The following is a 15,724-nucleotide window of genomic DNA, read 5'->3' on the forward strand; positions in this document are numbered from 1 at the left end:
CTGTTTCTAGGGAACACCTGAAAGTATTTTTTCACCTTTTCACTTTTTCACCCAGTTACTCTACTACTACCATACAGTACGAAGCCAGCTTTTCTCAACATTCGAATCTTACAGTCTTGCCTAAGCAGGCAACATCACCAGTAAATCTAGTTATCAAATCTAAGTATCTAGTAACCACCATATGGTACAGAGCTTCTTCATCCTCTCATTTTCAGTTCAAATTCCTTTGTAATTTTTTGACACCTTTTGTATTGAATGGGAAATGGTTAATCAACACTTCCTGCACGAAGTTACAGCTCACAAGACATTTATTTGGCTGGTCACTACGTATAATGAAATAATTTCAAAGATGTTATCCTTCTGTTTTCCAGAAAGACTGTTTACTTGAACATTGAACAGTTGCCTCCAGAAACTTGAGATGTCCACAGGATGTTGAAATTGTTGTGAACTTAATTATTTTGTTGAAGATATTTTAAAGAAGCACTTTCCTCCATTCTGTGACAGCTATAATTTAACAGGAAAAAAAAATTCAAAAGTGTTCAGAATGTCTTCTTCACAAAAATTACTGCTTATTATGTTTTGTTCTTCTTTATTCGGGGCTCTGTCTGAATATTCTCCGACAGCACTCCAACCTACAGCAATCCATATATATTGATGGAATATTTGTTCCCTTATCTGTTAATCTTCGTAATCTAAATGTATGATTTAAATTGACCTTGTATGTCATTTCCTGACATTTGAATAATGTATAATCTTTTAAGGGTACATCAGATCCCTATTTTACTTTATTCTGTCTTATCCAGTAAAGACTTGGTCCTAGATTTTCACTCAATATAAATGTTGGGGTTTTTTTTTATTTCAATGCATTTTGTGTCTGTGGGATTAATTGTGGCAGATGAGATTCACAGACAAAAAAATAAGAAACTCTGTACAATTAAGTACTATTGAAAACCCCAAGAGTTTGCAAATAGTTTATTTTTATTTGTATTCTAAACAATGGTAGTTTCACAGTATTAAGGAAAAGCTCTTATTTTTCATTACTTCTGATGACCTATGCATCGGCTGGAAATGGAGAGCAAATTGCAATTGCTTTTGAAACATATGCTGCTACTCACCTGGTTGTTAGTTCAAGTTTCAGGTTAATTAAAGTAGTAAGTTTCTGAAGTACTCCTGAAAAACAGCCTTCCCTACAGGAAGTCTTTCAGCCCCTGCATGGTGAGGGCAAAATAGCTAGTAGCCAGTTCAAAGTGTTGTAAGGTATTAAGTTTCTTTCAAAGCTGAATTCCTGAAGTCTGATGTGTAATGCACTAAGTACTCTTTCTCACACATACCTGAACTCTTTACAATATGAAACATTGTGAGAAAGTACAACACAGACAAATAGCTGCAGACAGACAAAGGAGGTTAATTAAAAAGATCATTCAGAATTATAGATATGTAGAAATATGGGTATTAATGAATCTGTAATAAAATAACACAAAGACTACCTTGTTCCCTTGCCCAAACATTCCTAAAGACAAAATCATTTACTTTCTGTAAAAATATTCCTCAGTGCAGTGTCTATACAAATTACTCAGCAGACAGGTCAGCAGGTGGGTTTCTTAAGAGTATATTTATAGCGAGAAAAAGGTCACATTGATTTAACATTTCCAAGGAAGTTTTACCAAAATTACTACACAACTTCTTTCCAGATAGCCAACAAAAATTGTATGAAATGATACTAGTTTGACTGAGCAAAAGGACACTACTTAACCACTTGTACTGCAGGTGAGAGAATGCCTGTTCAGCTAGCTTGCTTCAGTTGTCTGCTGAAGAGAGAAATCCCTCCCTAAACTTCACTAATAAGCAGCTTTTAACTATACAGGAAGTCTACGGCCACTTGCTTGGATGTGGATGTCTTCACCTTTGGATGCTCTTTCCACTAGTTAAATCCTTGTTGTGGTGAAGGCATTATGGAATTATGCCCCCAGATACCAGCAAACTTGTCCCAACATGTTTTGGTAAGTGCCCCCTTTCCACCCTCCTTTCTGGGGAGAACAAAGGCCCAGGTGCCAACCTGTCTCCTAAGGGGCAAACAACTACATGCACCCATTGCATGGCATGTTCATGCTCTTTCCATCTAAGGGCATAATTCTAGCTTCACCCTTTCTATAGGCTGAAGAAGGTTTTTGACAAGTGTGCCCATTGGCCACATCCAGCTTTGAGAAATCTGTAAGTATTTTCCACTTTTTTACCAACTTGTTCTCTCCTTTTGCTTTTGCTCGCTACATAAGCTTGCGCTGTGTAAGCTATGTCTTCTCACTCCCACATGCAAGCATACTAGAAGCTTCTGTGATACAGAAAGAAGCCAGCCCACCGAGCTGCTTGAAGAACCAGCAATTAAGGATGATCCCTTCGCTGAACCAGCGTCATAAGCCCAGTTGAGAGGACTGAGGAGAACACTCCGAGGGTAAACTTTAGCCCAGAAGGGGAGGGACTAGCCTAAGCCTGGCAGTCCAGATCTGCTGCAAGCTAATCAAACAGCAAATTAAGCAGATAGGCATCTTGCAGGACCCCCGCCGTTTGCAAGATAGAAAAGGAGCCGCCCACCGTAGCCGCACCGCAGCTCTGTGCCATCAGGGCAAAGCACCCGGGATTTCCCTGAGAGTGAAAGAGAGAGAGAGGGAGATATCCTCTCCTTTGAGATCAAGCCAAAGGCTGCATTGTCACCTTAATGAGAAGCAGTCGCCGAGATTCGACATAATCAGTTCACTTCAGGCCGAGGGGGAAGCACCGCTTCACTGAACCCCTCCCCCAAAACCTGTCTCCAGGACCAGAGACAGCCGACCCCGCCCACCGGGTACCGCCACCTCAATCGCGAGGGCCGACCCCGAAGAATTTGGCCCCGTCACATAAGACCACTCCCTGGGTCGACCCTGCTAAGGGAAGCCACCGACCGGTGGAAAGCCTCGCCCCTCCACAGCTGCGGGAGGAGAAAGAAAGACTTGTCTCCACCCACGGAGGTGGGAGGGGAAAGAAAGTCGCCGCCCGGATGGGACCAGCCATGGGCAGACAGGCAGCCAGCAGCCAGCCGGCAGCAGCGAGTAGCCAGCATAACTCAGCAACTCGCCTCGCTACAAAGAAAGACAGAATGTATCTTTTCATGTGTGCAACATTCGGTAACATTATATTCAAAGCGCCTGCGTGTAGCCACGTGATATTTCCAGATTGGCTTGCCTCGTGATAATGTTATAAATATCTTTGTACATAGCTGCAGCCGCCAAACGTCTTGTTGAGTCTCCATCTAATGGACAAGCGGCGGAACTGCACCTTTCGTTCCCTTAATTAGAAATCGATTCTGTAAATATTATAATTGGATCAAATTGTATATACTGAACCAGTTATGGGCTATAATTTTTACAACCGTGCATTTGAATCAATATATATAAGGTGATTAATCGGTTATTCATACTTTTAATAATAATTAATAAAATAATAATTTTCATAATTCATAATTCATAACATCATCCTCCATCCCTAATCACCACACTTGTGAGTTAGCAACACATGTTCAACTTGGGTGAATGAGTCAAAGCAACACTGTGGCACAGCTTTGTGTCTGGCTTGTCTCCAACAAAAATCGTCAGGTAAAGTTACAGGATCTCCTATAGTGATTGCCATTATTAGATTATCACTGTGGGATTCACCTGGCATGTTGATTTATAGGCATACATTATTCTCAATTATATCTTGAGAATAAAACCCTGAGAGCTTCTGGAAAGTAAAGTCATAAATACTATCCCTTTCTCAAAATGTTCCTTCACCTCAGTTGTTTCAAACAAGGCTCATTGTTTCAAGCAGTTGTTATATTAAATTTATATTTGGAGAGAGAGAAGCCCATTAGCATTCAAAACAGGACTATGTTAAGCACAGTGAATTAAGTCCAAGTTCAAGACATTGTGTATTAGAATACAATAAGTCTAGTTTCATTCCAACAGTGGCTTGGAGTAAAGTAACAAAAAGCCAAAAAAGAACAGGCACATGAAAACCCATTACTACATCAAATCTGAGGATGCAAGTTAAGTTAGAGGTGAGGAACTATAACTACCTGAAATTCTTTTTAAAAGTTGGAAGGCAAAGCTAACCTACAGCAGTGTACCCTACACAAACTTGAGAAGCAGCAGTATTGAGAAGATGAAAATGTCTTCAGAATGTAGCCTGAACACTTTCTCAGAAACATAAGACCTTGATAAACTAATTTCACTGTTTTCCATAAAGTGTCAGATTGCACTGAAGGTTGCTCTGCTTTGATGTTACCTCATAGCCTGACACCTGAGACGGCTAAAAGGTGGGACTTCTCTTATTGACCTACATTTTTATCTCACAGGACACAAGTTTGAACATAGGTTCAAATCAGTGACAGAAGCACAAAGTCTTCTTAGCCCCTGAAAAGTCTTCTTAGCCCCCTGAAAATCATCCCAGGCTGCTTTGAGAAAGACCAGAATGGTTTCTACCCTACCTCCACAACAAAATGTCTTTTGGCTGATTTTTACCTTTCCCTCTTCACACACACAATATGTATGCAGGTGTATTTTCCTCGAGGAGTGAGAAGTGTCATAATGTATCAACAGTTTTTCAGTTCCTGATGACATAAAATGAAATAAAAATTTGAGAGTTTAGCCAGAGGCAAGACAGATTTAGATTTTGGATTATGTCTTCAAATTAATAAATATAATTATTGTTCCTATAAGAATAGGCAATAAATACACAAAAGAAGGACAGACTCTTCCAAGCTAGACCTGCTACTACAGACAATAAGATCAGTTTTAATTGAATTTCAATGACTAAAAAAGTATTACTTTGAAATTGCACTGTCTAACCAAGAAGAGTTTGGTGCTACTGAAGAAACTGAGTGCCGTGGTAATGCTTACTGCAGTACTGTATTGTAGTAATAAATAATAATAATTAACATTCAGGGTAGTCCTGAAAATACTTGTAGTCTATGGAATACCTGGTAAATATTTTCCTAATCTGATATTTAATGTACTGCTAAAATCTGGTCCCAAAGCCTTGAGTGACTAGAGTGACATAGGGAAGAGAGAGGTTGTATATCTGGATCATAACTATAGAGAGCACCTTAGAATATATTTGTTACATGGTCTAAAGCACAGATATTAAAACTTCATTTTTTAAAAAAGAAACCACTCAAACAACCTAAAAATACTAGAATACTGTATTTATACAAAATGCCAAAACACTGAAGGTGTTTTTAGATTTTAGATCTGAGCAGATGTTGTCAGAGGTGATTTTTTTTTTTCGATGCAACTTGTTTAATTTTGTTATCAGTATCATGGACATATTCATAGCTTTCTTTTAGCATGAAATAAACCTAATTTGGGAAAAAATCCTTATATGGTCTCTACTGTGTATTGTATTATTCACCCTATCCTTTACAGATTAAGCTTTCTGGCATTATAAGAGAAATCATCTGCTACATACTGGCATCAGGCAAAAATAGATTCATAAACTCTGCCCTTAATCTCTCTTCTAGTTTTTTTCCAATTAGAAACAATCTTTTGCTGATACTCTAATTAATACTTACACATTAAAATATTAGGCATTATAGCAGAAATCATCTGTTATATTCTTGCATAAAGCAAAACTAGGTTTGTAAGCCCTTGCCCTTAATCTTTCTTTCAATTTTCTTCCATTTAAAAACAATCTTTCCCCAATACTCTAATTAATGCAAATGATATTCATGATTAGTTAGTATTATGCTAATCTGAGCCCCAAATTTACCTAAATCTACATGGTGTTGTCTGAGTACCAGATTGCTTTGGGTTTCTAAGTAAAATTACATTAGCCTGCCAGCTGTACAAAACACCATGATAGAGTAGAAATCCAAGCAAATCATCAAGATTACATTAGTTTTGTTTCTTAATGAACAACTGTTTGCATTAGGGATTACAGACAAATTATGGTTTTCCTCTCTGTACCCAGGCAGTCAGGCATCTGTTGAGAAGTTTCATTTTTTTCTCTGACTAACCCTACATAGATTGAGGAGAGCTAGGGCAAAGAGACAGGTCTTTTTCATGTAATCGATTTTTTTCCAATACAAAACAAGGAGTGCCCTGGGGCTCATTGCTAACAGTGAATTTCTCTCCTTCATTGCTGTCCAGAATGTAGGAGAAACCTGACTAGTTTTCATAAAGAGGTATCAGTCACCCAAGTTCTCTTCTCTTCTCCTCCTACAGAAGCCATGCCTGCTTACCATTACACTTCAAGTCATTTTCCAAAACTATGCCATTGCAATTCCTGTTATTCTGATATGAAGATTGTGCTCTCAAAAAGCATCATGTATGGAAAAGAGAGCACTGGATTTATGTTTCCTACTCTGCATTAATAGCACATGCAGGGACACTCAGCTATCCAAAACTGAGGGTCAATGAACATGGACCCACCAAGAGTGCTAATCTTTAAAGTCTAACAACAAAGCACAGTTTTATGTACATACACAATTTAGCAGCCTGTTCAAGTTCGTCCCTGTTTCATGTCAAACTCCTGTAACATGCTTGTTATTATGTTCTGCTTGATTAAATTATGCTCCTAGTGTACAGGTTTATTCATTCTTCCATGCACTAATCTCGTCTCCAGAACTCACACTGTGACAGCTCATTATTGTTGGAAAAAATGTAGGGCACCGATAGGAAAAGAAAGGCTCTGATATATTCATCACTGTGTACCAAAATCTTCTGACTGCAAGATACAAGTAATGAGTTAATTGTGGATCAATCTGTAGAGTGCAGGACACTAAAAGCTGAGTAAAACACCAACCATGTCTTGAATGACAACAACATGGAGCAGCAAAATTGTTCTGGACAATTTCTTTCCTTGTGTCAAACCCTGAGCTAATGTTACAACTCTTTCGGCCTATGCAGAGCACCTGATGTGTACCAATGTATATCACTGCTGGTGTTGTGGAATTAATTCAGAAATTCTACCTGTATATTCTCCAGAAGACAACCTCCCTTTCAATTCTTTCAAACTGTCCATTTAAATAGCTTTAATTACCTTTAGCAGCAAAATATGTTCAAAGAAAAAATAATAAAATTTAACTGACAGAGGTCTTTTCTATTCATAGGCAAGAGTGCACCTTCCAGATTTCCTTTTACACTCTTTCAAGAGTTTTATTGCAAAGTACTGCAGGAAAAGCCAACTCCAGCACTGATTTTATATGCTGACAAAAGGAAACTAATCTAAAAATATCTATCTGCATATGAAATCTGCAACAAATATTACTAAAGTTATGCTGCTGCAAATCTTGTTGGAGCATTTAAAGAAAGGTTTGAGTTGAGTTCCAACATAGGTTGGAAAGAAACAAGTGAGCTGCAGCTCTGTCTTCAGTGGGCCTTATTAAATGCAACAGTTTATGCTGAAACAAGAAGAAATTGAGCCTTCTACTTGGAAAGCTGCCTAAGAACTAATACAGACACTTGTCACATTTTGTACTTCTGTATGGACGTTTTCTTTTCTTTTTTTATTTTTCTGTTGACAGTATATACAGAATATTGAAATAGTCATTAAAATTAGTTAAGTAGAAGACAAACTTCACATTACATTCCAGGAAACTTTTAATTATAAATCAGTATCATCTGAGATACGGAGATTTGCAAATATTGTATCCAAAATACCAAAAATTATGCCGTAAAAGAAATTATTCACTCCAAGAATAAGTAAGACGTTTCAGATTTTGAAACCAGTTTCTGCTGTGGTAAAAGCCATTGATGAGTCACCTAGGTGGACTGAAAATCTGAATTGTTATATGTTACTCAGTGTAGACATTCTGTCAGTTAATGATATACCAGTTTGCTTAATGACTTCTGAGAGAACTATTATATTCTGCTCTATCACTTGTCAATGTGATTCCTTGAGATAATTCAAGTATCACAATGGAAAAACATATCTGGATGAAGTGGTCTGAAGATCACTGTACTATAGTAACTTTGGGTAAGAGTTTTTAGCAATTCTGAACTGATGAGTTACTGGTATTAACACATTTACTTTGTTCTAATATAAGTTCTTGCATCAATTATTCGGGCAGCAGTATTAACCACAATGTACTTCAGCAAGAATTAAAGGGCTCCCTCTCCTTTCTCTCACTACCAAATATTCCATTACTAAGGAACTCTCCCCTCTGGAATAATGTTCAAATTTATAACTAGTTTGGTTGAAAAGATCAGATTTTTATGACTAGTCATAATATGAAATTTGAGTCAGATCCATCATTGATAGGATTAAAATTAAAACTACCCTGGTACCATGGTGCTGCTGGTAGGAATCAACTGAAATGGCTACTGAATACTTAATAATAATTCAAATTAAGCAAATGTCTAATTGACTTCAGATTCTGTCTCATGAGTCCTCACCTACCACTTGAGCTTGCTGATTATCAGTACCAAGGTCAGAAAACTCATGGGGTTTAGGACTGCACTACACCTCTGTAGAGCTGGAGTTCAAACCCTGGTGGAAAGTGGAAGCCAGTGCTGCTGCTGTTGCATCTGCCGTGGGAGCTGGGTGGGTGGAGAGGTGTCAGCCTTCAGGTCAGATACTTTTAATGCCTTATTCTAATGCTGAACTCGTCAGTAGGCCTTCAGAAGCAAATTTGATTGGCAGGCCAAATAATCTTACAATATCTTTATGCAGACTTGTGTAGAACCTATTTTCCTTTCTTATTGTGACAAGGCCTTAGATGGATGTGAAAGTCAGGGAGAAGACTGCTCCATGAGAGCAATGGCTGATGAAATAAGAAAGTAAAGCATCATGGTATGCAGCAGACAAAAAAAATAACTACACAACCAAACACCACCACCACCACCATCTTCCCAGCATCCTCAAAGATGCAACTGGGAAATCCTTGATTTGCAGACACATGTGCAGGAACAAAATGGTGTCTATGAAGCTCAGGCAGTAAGCTCTGCTTAAGATATGTCAGCATGTCTGCAGAGACATGAAACCTTATCTGCCTTCCAGGTTGGTTCAATAATCTCAGTGGCTTCTGGAGCTATGTTAAATTTTATTTTGAGATAGCACTGTGATACCCTCACACAGGGAATCAGCAGTTATTTCCAGCAAAACACTCCCGTAGAATATACTCTCGTAGCTAGCTAACAGGTAATTTAAAAAGTGTTATAAAATCAGAGGCTCTCAAAACCTGAAAAAGGTAATTTGGATAAAACCACCCTGAGTGTGAAAGAACAAATGAAATATGACTGGTTAAATAGGACAGTTGGCAGTGCCACAGTATGATGAAGCATTTCTGTCATTAAACTAGTTTAGTTTAAAAGCCCAGCATTAAAGGATTCAGTTTGATCATCTTTTAATTTTTAAGGGGAACATATCTGCTATATTGTATCCATAGCTAATAGGTGTTGGTACCACCTTTCTTTTACAAAGTGCTTGTCCTAAATGGAAGATCCCATAACTTTATTGGATCAAATTTATTACAGGGAATAAATCAAGTGTCTTTATCATATGGAAGAAAAAATTACTGTATGTCACACTCCTTGAGCATTGGGGAAATTTACATCCAGTCTAACCTCTCTGTGCAGTCTTTCCTTGATTTTCAAGGAATGCAGTTCACTCCTAGTGGAAGGTAATATTCTTTGAGATTCCCTGAGAAGAGAATCATCACTTAAAATAATGCTACACAAAAAATATCCCCCATCATATTTAATTTCTTTAAGCAACTGACACTTCACAGTAACAATTTGAGATTTGTGACCTACTTGCCATTGAACTCCTTTAATGTCTTACAGTAAGAGCCTGAAAATAGGAAGAGTAAATAGGCTTCCAGTTTTGAAAAATTTTCAGTCTATTGGTGTCAAAGTGTAGAAAGCTCAGCTTCATTTCCTCAGAATTTTCATTCAACAATCATCAAATATCAGAGACCAATTACCATAAATTCCAGCTAGAAAATGACCTTCCATAAAAAATATTAATAATAAATAATAATTAATAATAGTTAATAATAATAACAACAACAATAACAGAAAAATAGTGCACATTAAACAGATAAGTGAAAGAAGAAGCTGCTAATGTCAGAAAAGAAAAAGCAACTTTATTACGAGCTGCATAAAATTTCATTTGGTTCTACGGAAGTCTCAGTTACAGCAAGGTGCCATAGCTTTCTTGGAAGATACATTTCCTCAGTCATAGCACATGCTCAGATAAGTCATGAAAGAAAACTGTTACTGAATAGGCATATGAAACACCAACGCTAATTACATCTTGAATAATAAGGTTATATAGATTACAGGCATATATAAAGTTCAACTGCATTTTCTATGCTGTAATAGCATTATTTAGAATTAAATAGTTGCTTTCTTCTGATTTCATTGAGCTTTGAATGACACCTTAAGCCAATACAGTCCACACAAGCAGTCACATGCACACATACACACAAACACATATATATTATATGATATATAATATATGTATATAATATGGTTGATGCACACTTTCTTCGTAAGAAAACCGTTAACATTCCCAGAATAAGTGTACAGAAGGAGGTACTGTCAGACCTCAGTGTGGAGCTCTTGCTGGATTCAAGTATGAAGCACAAGTACAGAAGGTTGTTTCATTCACAAGGTTCTGCAGTTGCTAATACCTCACAGTAGCAAATCTAACTGGAAATATGTAGCTAACAGGCAAGTAACTAAAAAGGAAAAGACACAGAGGAAGTGGAATAATATGTGCTTGTGAATAAGCACAAGTATCTTTTCTTTGGTTAAAAGAACACTTTTTTTTTTTTTAAATCAGCAATGAAGAAGAATTAAACATGAAAAACATCACCTCCATTCTACGCTTGTGCATACTGCTAGCATTTAAATTCTCTGCTACTTCTGCATTTTTAATGATGAAGGATTACTTCCCAGTTCCATAACAAAAAACATTAAACATTAGAGATGAAAATTCATTCAAGCTTTACAGTTCTCCAGAAAAATCTCTCTGATTTTAAACAATCTAATTCTCAGGTATAGCGAGCATACAGATACATATGTATATATAGTAAGTATGTCTGAGCCAGATATTTGTTATAGATTGAAATGCAACTGTTCTGAACAGTTTCTCATAAGCATATACAGCGTGTTTTTAAAAAAACCCAGTGTTTGGCTAACCATTCAGAATAACCATTACATACTTAATAATGGACTTGTGGTAAGTTATGTGTAAGTAAGGAAAACTGAATAGGGGTTTATGAATATAACCTTCAGCTAATCCTTTTACTCCACTCCTCCCTCTCAAAGTATAGAATTAAGGTATTGTGTTCTAGCAGCATGAATAAGCACAGCATGTTCAATATGTCTACAGTTATACTGACATTTGTTTCTGAATCATTTAATTAAAAGTCATTATTGAGAACAAAGGGTTCATTTACAAGCTGTACATATGAACAACTGATGGAGTTGTTGTGTCATGAATACCATTTTAATTCAAATTAGAAAACTGCACAGATGTGCTGCTGCAAAATATTGACATACTGCAACTCCCTTGGAATGTGATTAGCTTTTGCTTAAACCAAAAAGCACATTAAAATCTGGCTTTACTAACAAATTTAGGATTGGAATAATTCTTTTAATCCTGAAATATAACATCTAAATTGTAACTATTTTTGCCTCCATTTGAGATTATATGCCCTATTAATACAGCCTTAATACTATGTAAAACTCTCTTTTTAAAAATATTTATTTATGAAAGTGAATATATAGACTAGAATAGAAAAGTGATAAACTTTTTAATGACAAACCTTTTGTTCTGCAATTTTGTCGTTATGTTTTTTATCATAAGATTAAGCCATTAAGCAAAAGGAAATGTGCAATATTTGCCATAAATCGGAATTTCCTACAGGTCTCTGGCTTGTTTGTAACTAAAAACCTGTGATTTCAATACTTCTTTTCCCAAGAGTTTTGAATATAATTAATAGTTTTCATTCTCTATCTCTATTGCACATGCATGTACATATATGCACAAAACCAGGGTTCTGAGATTAGGAAGCAAAAGTTTTTTAGAATATCTCTACAAGTAACTCTACAGAATAACTGTACAAATTTGTGTGCAAATGATCTGACTACCAGGAACATACGTTCAGACTTTGGCACAGATTTAACAAAATAGCTGAGATGTAAATACTTGCAAGCCTTCCCCACATGAAAAAACAAACACAACAAATTATCAACCAAACCATAACTAAATAAAAAAACTACTTAGATTTGAATTTTTAAATCTATAAAGTCAATCACGAAACACTATAGGACTAATCCCAAACTAGCACTTTGCCATTAATGAAGATACAGTACAAAATATCTAAAGTTTCTATATGTGTCATCCTTTCTGTCATCCTCATCATAATTCCTTCTCACTTTATAAATGTAGATTTTTCAGTTAAAAAAAATCTGAAGTATTTTCCAGCTGTACTGAACAGTATTTGATATATAGGTTTTGTCTCTTCACTGAGTATGTTCTTTTCTTCACCAGAAAGTTAAATGCAAAAACAATACAATTGTGTGCAAGAAAGATGATCACAAGAGCCATCAAAAAGACTGAAACTATAAATTAAAAGTTCTCTCTATATTTACTGTTATTTAGTATCTTAAGCTTACTTTTGTAGACATTTGATTGTTTATTGCATTCTCAATAAAACTTTTTCACTCATGCTTTGGTTAATACACACATATACAAGAAGACACAGATGGAGGGTGTGTAATTTGTTTGTCTATTTTTTCCTTATGAAATGAATTTGCTATTATTGTAGTTAAATAAGAGAATCTGAATGAATCTGATAGGAAAAATTAGAAGTCGTACTAAGACACTACAGTGGATAAACCAGACTTCACTCACTAAACATTCATTCCACTGAATTTGAAGAGAAGACAGAATGTTTGTTGGTTTGATTTTTTTCCCAGAAAATAGTTTCAATGTAATAACTTTTAAAAAAAAAAAGAAGCCATTATTTTAGTAATATTCAAACTAAATCTGATGTTGAACATACATGCTGTAAAATATTTGAAGAGTAGATTGCTTACCTATAATGATAAAGCACCAAGTTTTGTAATAATGCCTGTCATGATAGCTCTTGTTAATGAACTTCTTTATAAATGTAACCATCTTAATTCACTCTTTACTGTTCCTCACAAGACATTTGCAATTCGATGCTTAAAATTCAGAAAAAGCAGAAGCAGAACACTACAGAAGTCTCACTGTCTTATTTTTTCGCTCAGAAGTCTTACAGCTTTACTTATATTGCATATTCCTGGTAGCAATATACTATAAATAATTATAGAATAAACTCTGTAGTTTGGCATTATTTTGGCATTGAAGCATAAGATACTTCTCTTTCTCTGAGAAAAAAACATTCACACTGGATATGAGTTTACCTTTGATTCTACAACTGCAAATTTATAAATTAGAAAGATTCTAAATAGAATGTACAGGTAAACTATCATTTGATTTTCACTCATATTTAATAAGCAAATATTTTAAAACTCCCTTTCTAAACTGTGCATGAAATACACACTGGTGAATATTTATATTACCTGCATTTTACATATTACCTTTCAGGATGAAATACTGCATGGAGTGAAAGTATTGATTTTCTTTTCCCTTTGGAAGCAATGCCAGCTTACTGAAAGCTATCCTTGGAGAAACCTTTATTAAACTTAGGATAGTCCATGCAATTTTATGGAAATATGCTATGCAAAAATTATGTAGTGCCTATGTCTAAACATCTGTGCATCTCTTTCAATAAAATATACACTTGCAATTGTTAAGTTTGATTAAAGATATATACATGAATCTATAAAGCTCTATACAGTACAATTCCCAGAATAAAAGCAGGTTCACAAAATAGCTTTTTATAACTTACTTTCCTGCTCTATTCTTTCTAAAGATATACGAATATTCCTATTGCAGAAGTTCAACAAGGAGTAAAAACACAAAAACCTTCCCCCCCTGTATTCAAAAAGTACAGAAACAATCACAAGTAGCAAATATAATTTAAATTAAATACTCCCTTCAGGTATGATTCCCTCACTGAAGGTATGTATCAACATCCACCTTTGGAAAGATAATGAAGTCCTTGAAAAGATGTGTAGGAAGGCAGTTATAATCAGAAAGCTTCTGTCCGGACACTGGGACGTGCTATCCACTGGTGCTCCTCAGAACCATCGCCCAAGAATAAAGTGCCTATTGTCTCAGCACTGTACTAATTGTGAAAAATCAGCCCATTCAGTAAGCATAATAATTATCCAGGCAAACAAGCAAAGGCAATCAATGAAGGAATTAAAAGAGTGAAAATACACGACCAGACAAAGCAGCCCAAGAATGAAATTAATATTCATAATGGAATGCTAGCTAGCAGAAGGTCCCTTTCAAGGCATGGCTATTGCATACAAGAGACCATTGTCCACATGCAATAAAAGCAGTACATGGAGAAAATGTCACATAGCTCTGCTGAGGAGAAAAGATTTTCATTCCCAAAACACTTGCTCTTAGCCTCACTGTTTTGATTAAATAAAGTTTTGGGCTCCAGTGTCTCTCCTGGTCCACCCTTCTCTGAGCTCTGTAAGGTTTATCTTTTTTCCACCTCCCCGCTTTCATTTGCAGCTGTATAAATATGAACAAAAAAGCCATGCTTGTCCAAACAAAGAAAAAATGGACTGAATATGCATATCCTCATTAACTAAATTTAATTATGACAAGCAGCATATTAATCAGTAGTTGCTCCAGTTACTGCATTCACTGGAAGGGAGGAGGACTCCAAATTAAGGCGAAGCGTGGGGGACAATCGCATACTGATTAGGAGGCTGCTCACAACATGATACAATACACTTTCTAAATAATTATTCAGAGGAAACAGAATAAAGAGGCAGATTGCTCTATTTTAAAGACCAACTCAAGAACAATTAGCCAAGAGCGTGATGACAAGGCTGCTTTCTTTTTTCCCGTGACTGCTTCCATTTCCACATTCTCACACCAACTAGCTTGGCAAACGCTGCACTATTTTCATTTCACATGGAGGAAAAAAAAAAAAGGAACAGAGAGAAGAGGAATAAGTAAAAGAAGGAAGAAAAACCCTTTGCTGTCTTTGGTACTATTTTAGGCCCATACTACTACAACACCAAAGAAACACCGTCTAGCAGACTATGCTGTTAAGGAGCTCAGCAGAATCACTGAGCTGGCACTAGAAACTTTGAACACTCTGAACTTTGCAGCACGTGCATTGCAACAGTGAAGGAGGTGTTCAGAAAGAAAAAAAAATAACTCCCAGGGAGAGGAAAAAAAAATTATCACACCAACTTACCATCCACCAGGTCCTGGCTGACATGTCATAGCATAGCTGCCATTTTATGGAACTGTCTGATGTTTTCCCTGCCATTACGCTGTCAGCAACCTTCATCAGATGCAGCTCAATGGAAGATAAGACACCTAATCAAGAAAACATCAGCAGTGGCTTGCTGGGCTACATGTAGGCCAATCCTTATCACACTGCATCATGGGAAAAGCTTCTTTATTAGCAAGAACTCCAACCTCACTGATAAGAAGACAAGGATCAGGGTTTTTTTCCAGTTTGGTGTGGTGGGGTTTTTTGATTTGTTTTTGGGTTTTTTTGTTGGGTTTTTTTTTCCCCTTTTTGTCTGAAGGGATTGGTGAAACTAGCCAGCATTCTTTGTGTATCATGTGTACACCA

At 36.3% G+C, this 15,724-nt stretch overlaps 1 protein-coding gene across 3 annotated transcripts in view; it reads right to left on the bottom strand.

The window, feature by feature from the left end:
- The window catches only part of NFIB (nuclear factor I B), a 306,386-nt gene extending 290,953 nt beyond the window's left edge, over positions 1–15,433 (bottom strand). For all 3 annotated transcript variants that reach the window (XM_054397667.1, XM_054397664.1, XM_054397663.1), the window contains exon 1: positions 15,338–15,433. In XM_054397667.1, coding sequence (XP_054253642.1) covers positions 15,338–15,433 — 96 coding nt within the window. The remainder of the gene's footprint in view (positions 1–15,337) is intronic.
- Between the last annotated feature and the right edge of the window lie 291 nt (positions 15,434–15,724).

Source organism: Indicator indicator, chromosome Z (assembly GCF_027791375.1).
Source record: "Indicator indicator isolate 239-I01 chromosome Z, UM_Iind_1.1, whole genome shotgun sequence".
NCBI lineage: Eukaryota > Metazoa > Chordata > Aves > Piciformes > Indicatoridae > Indicator > Indicator indicator.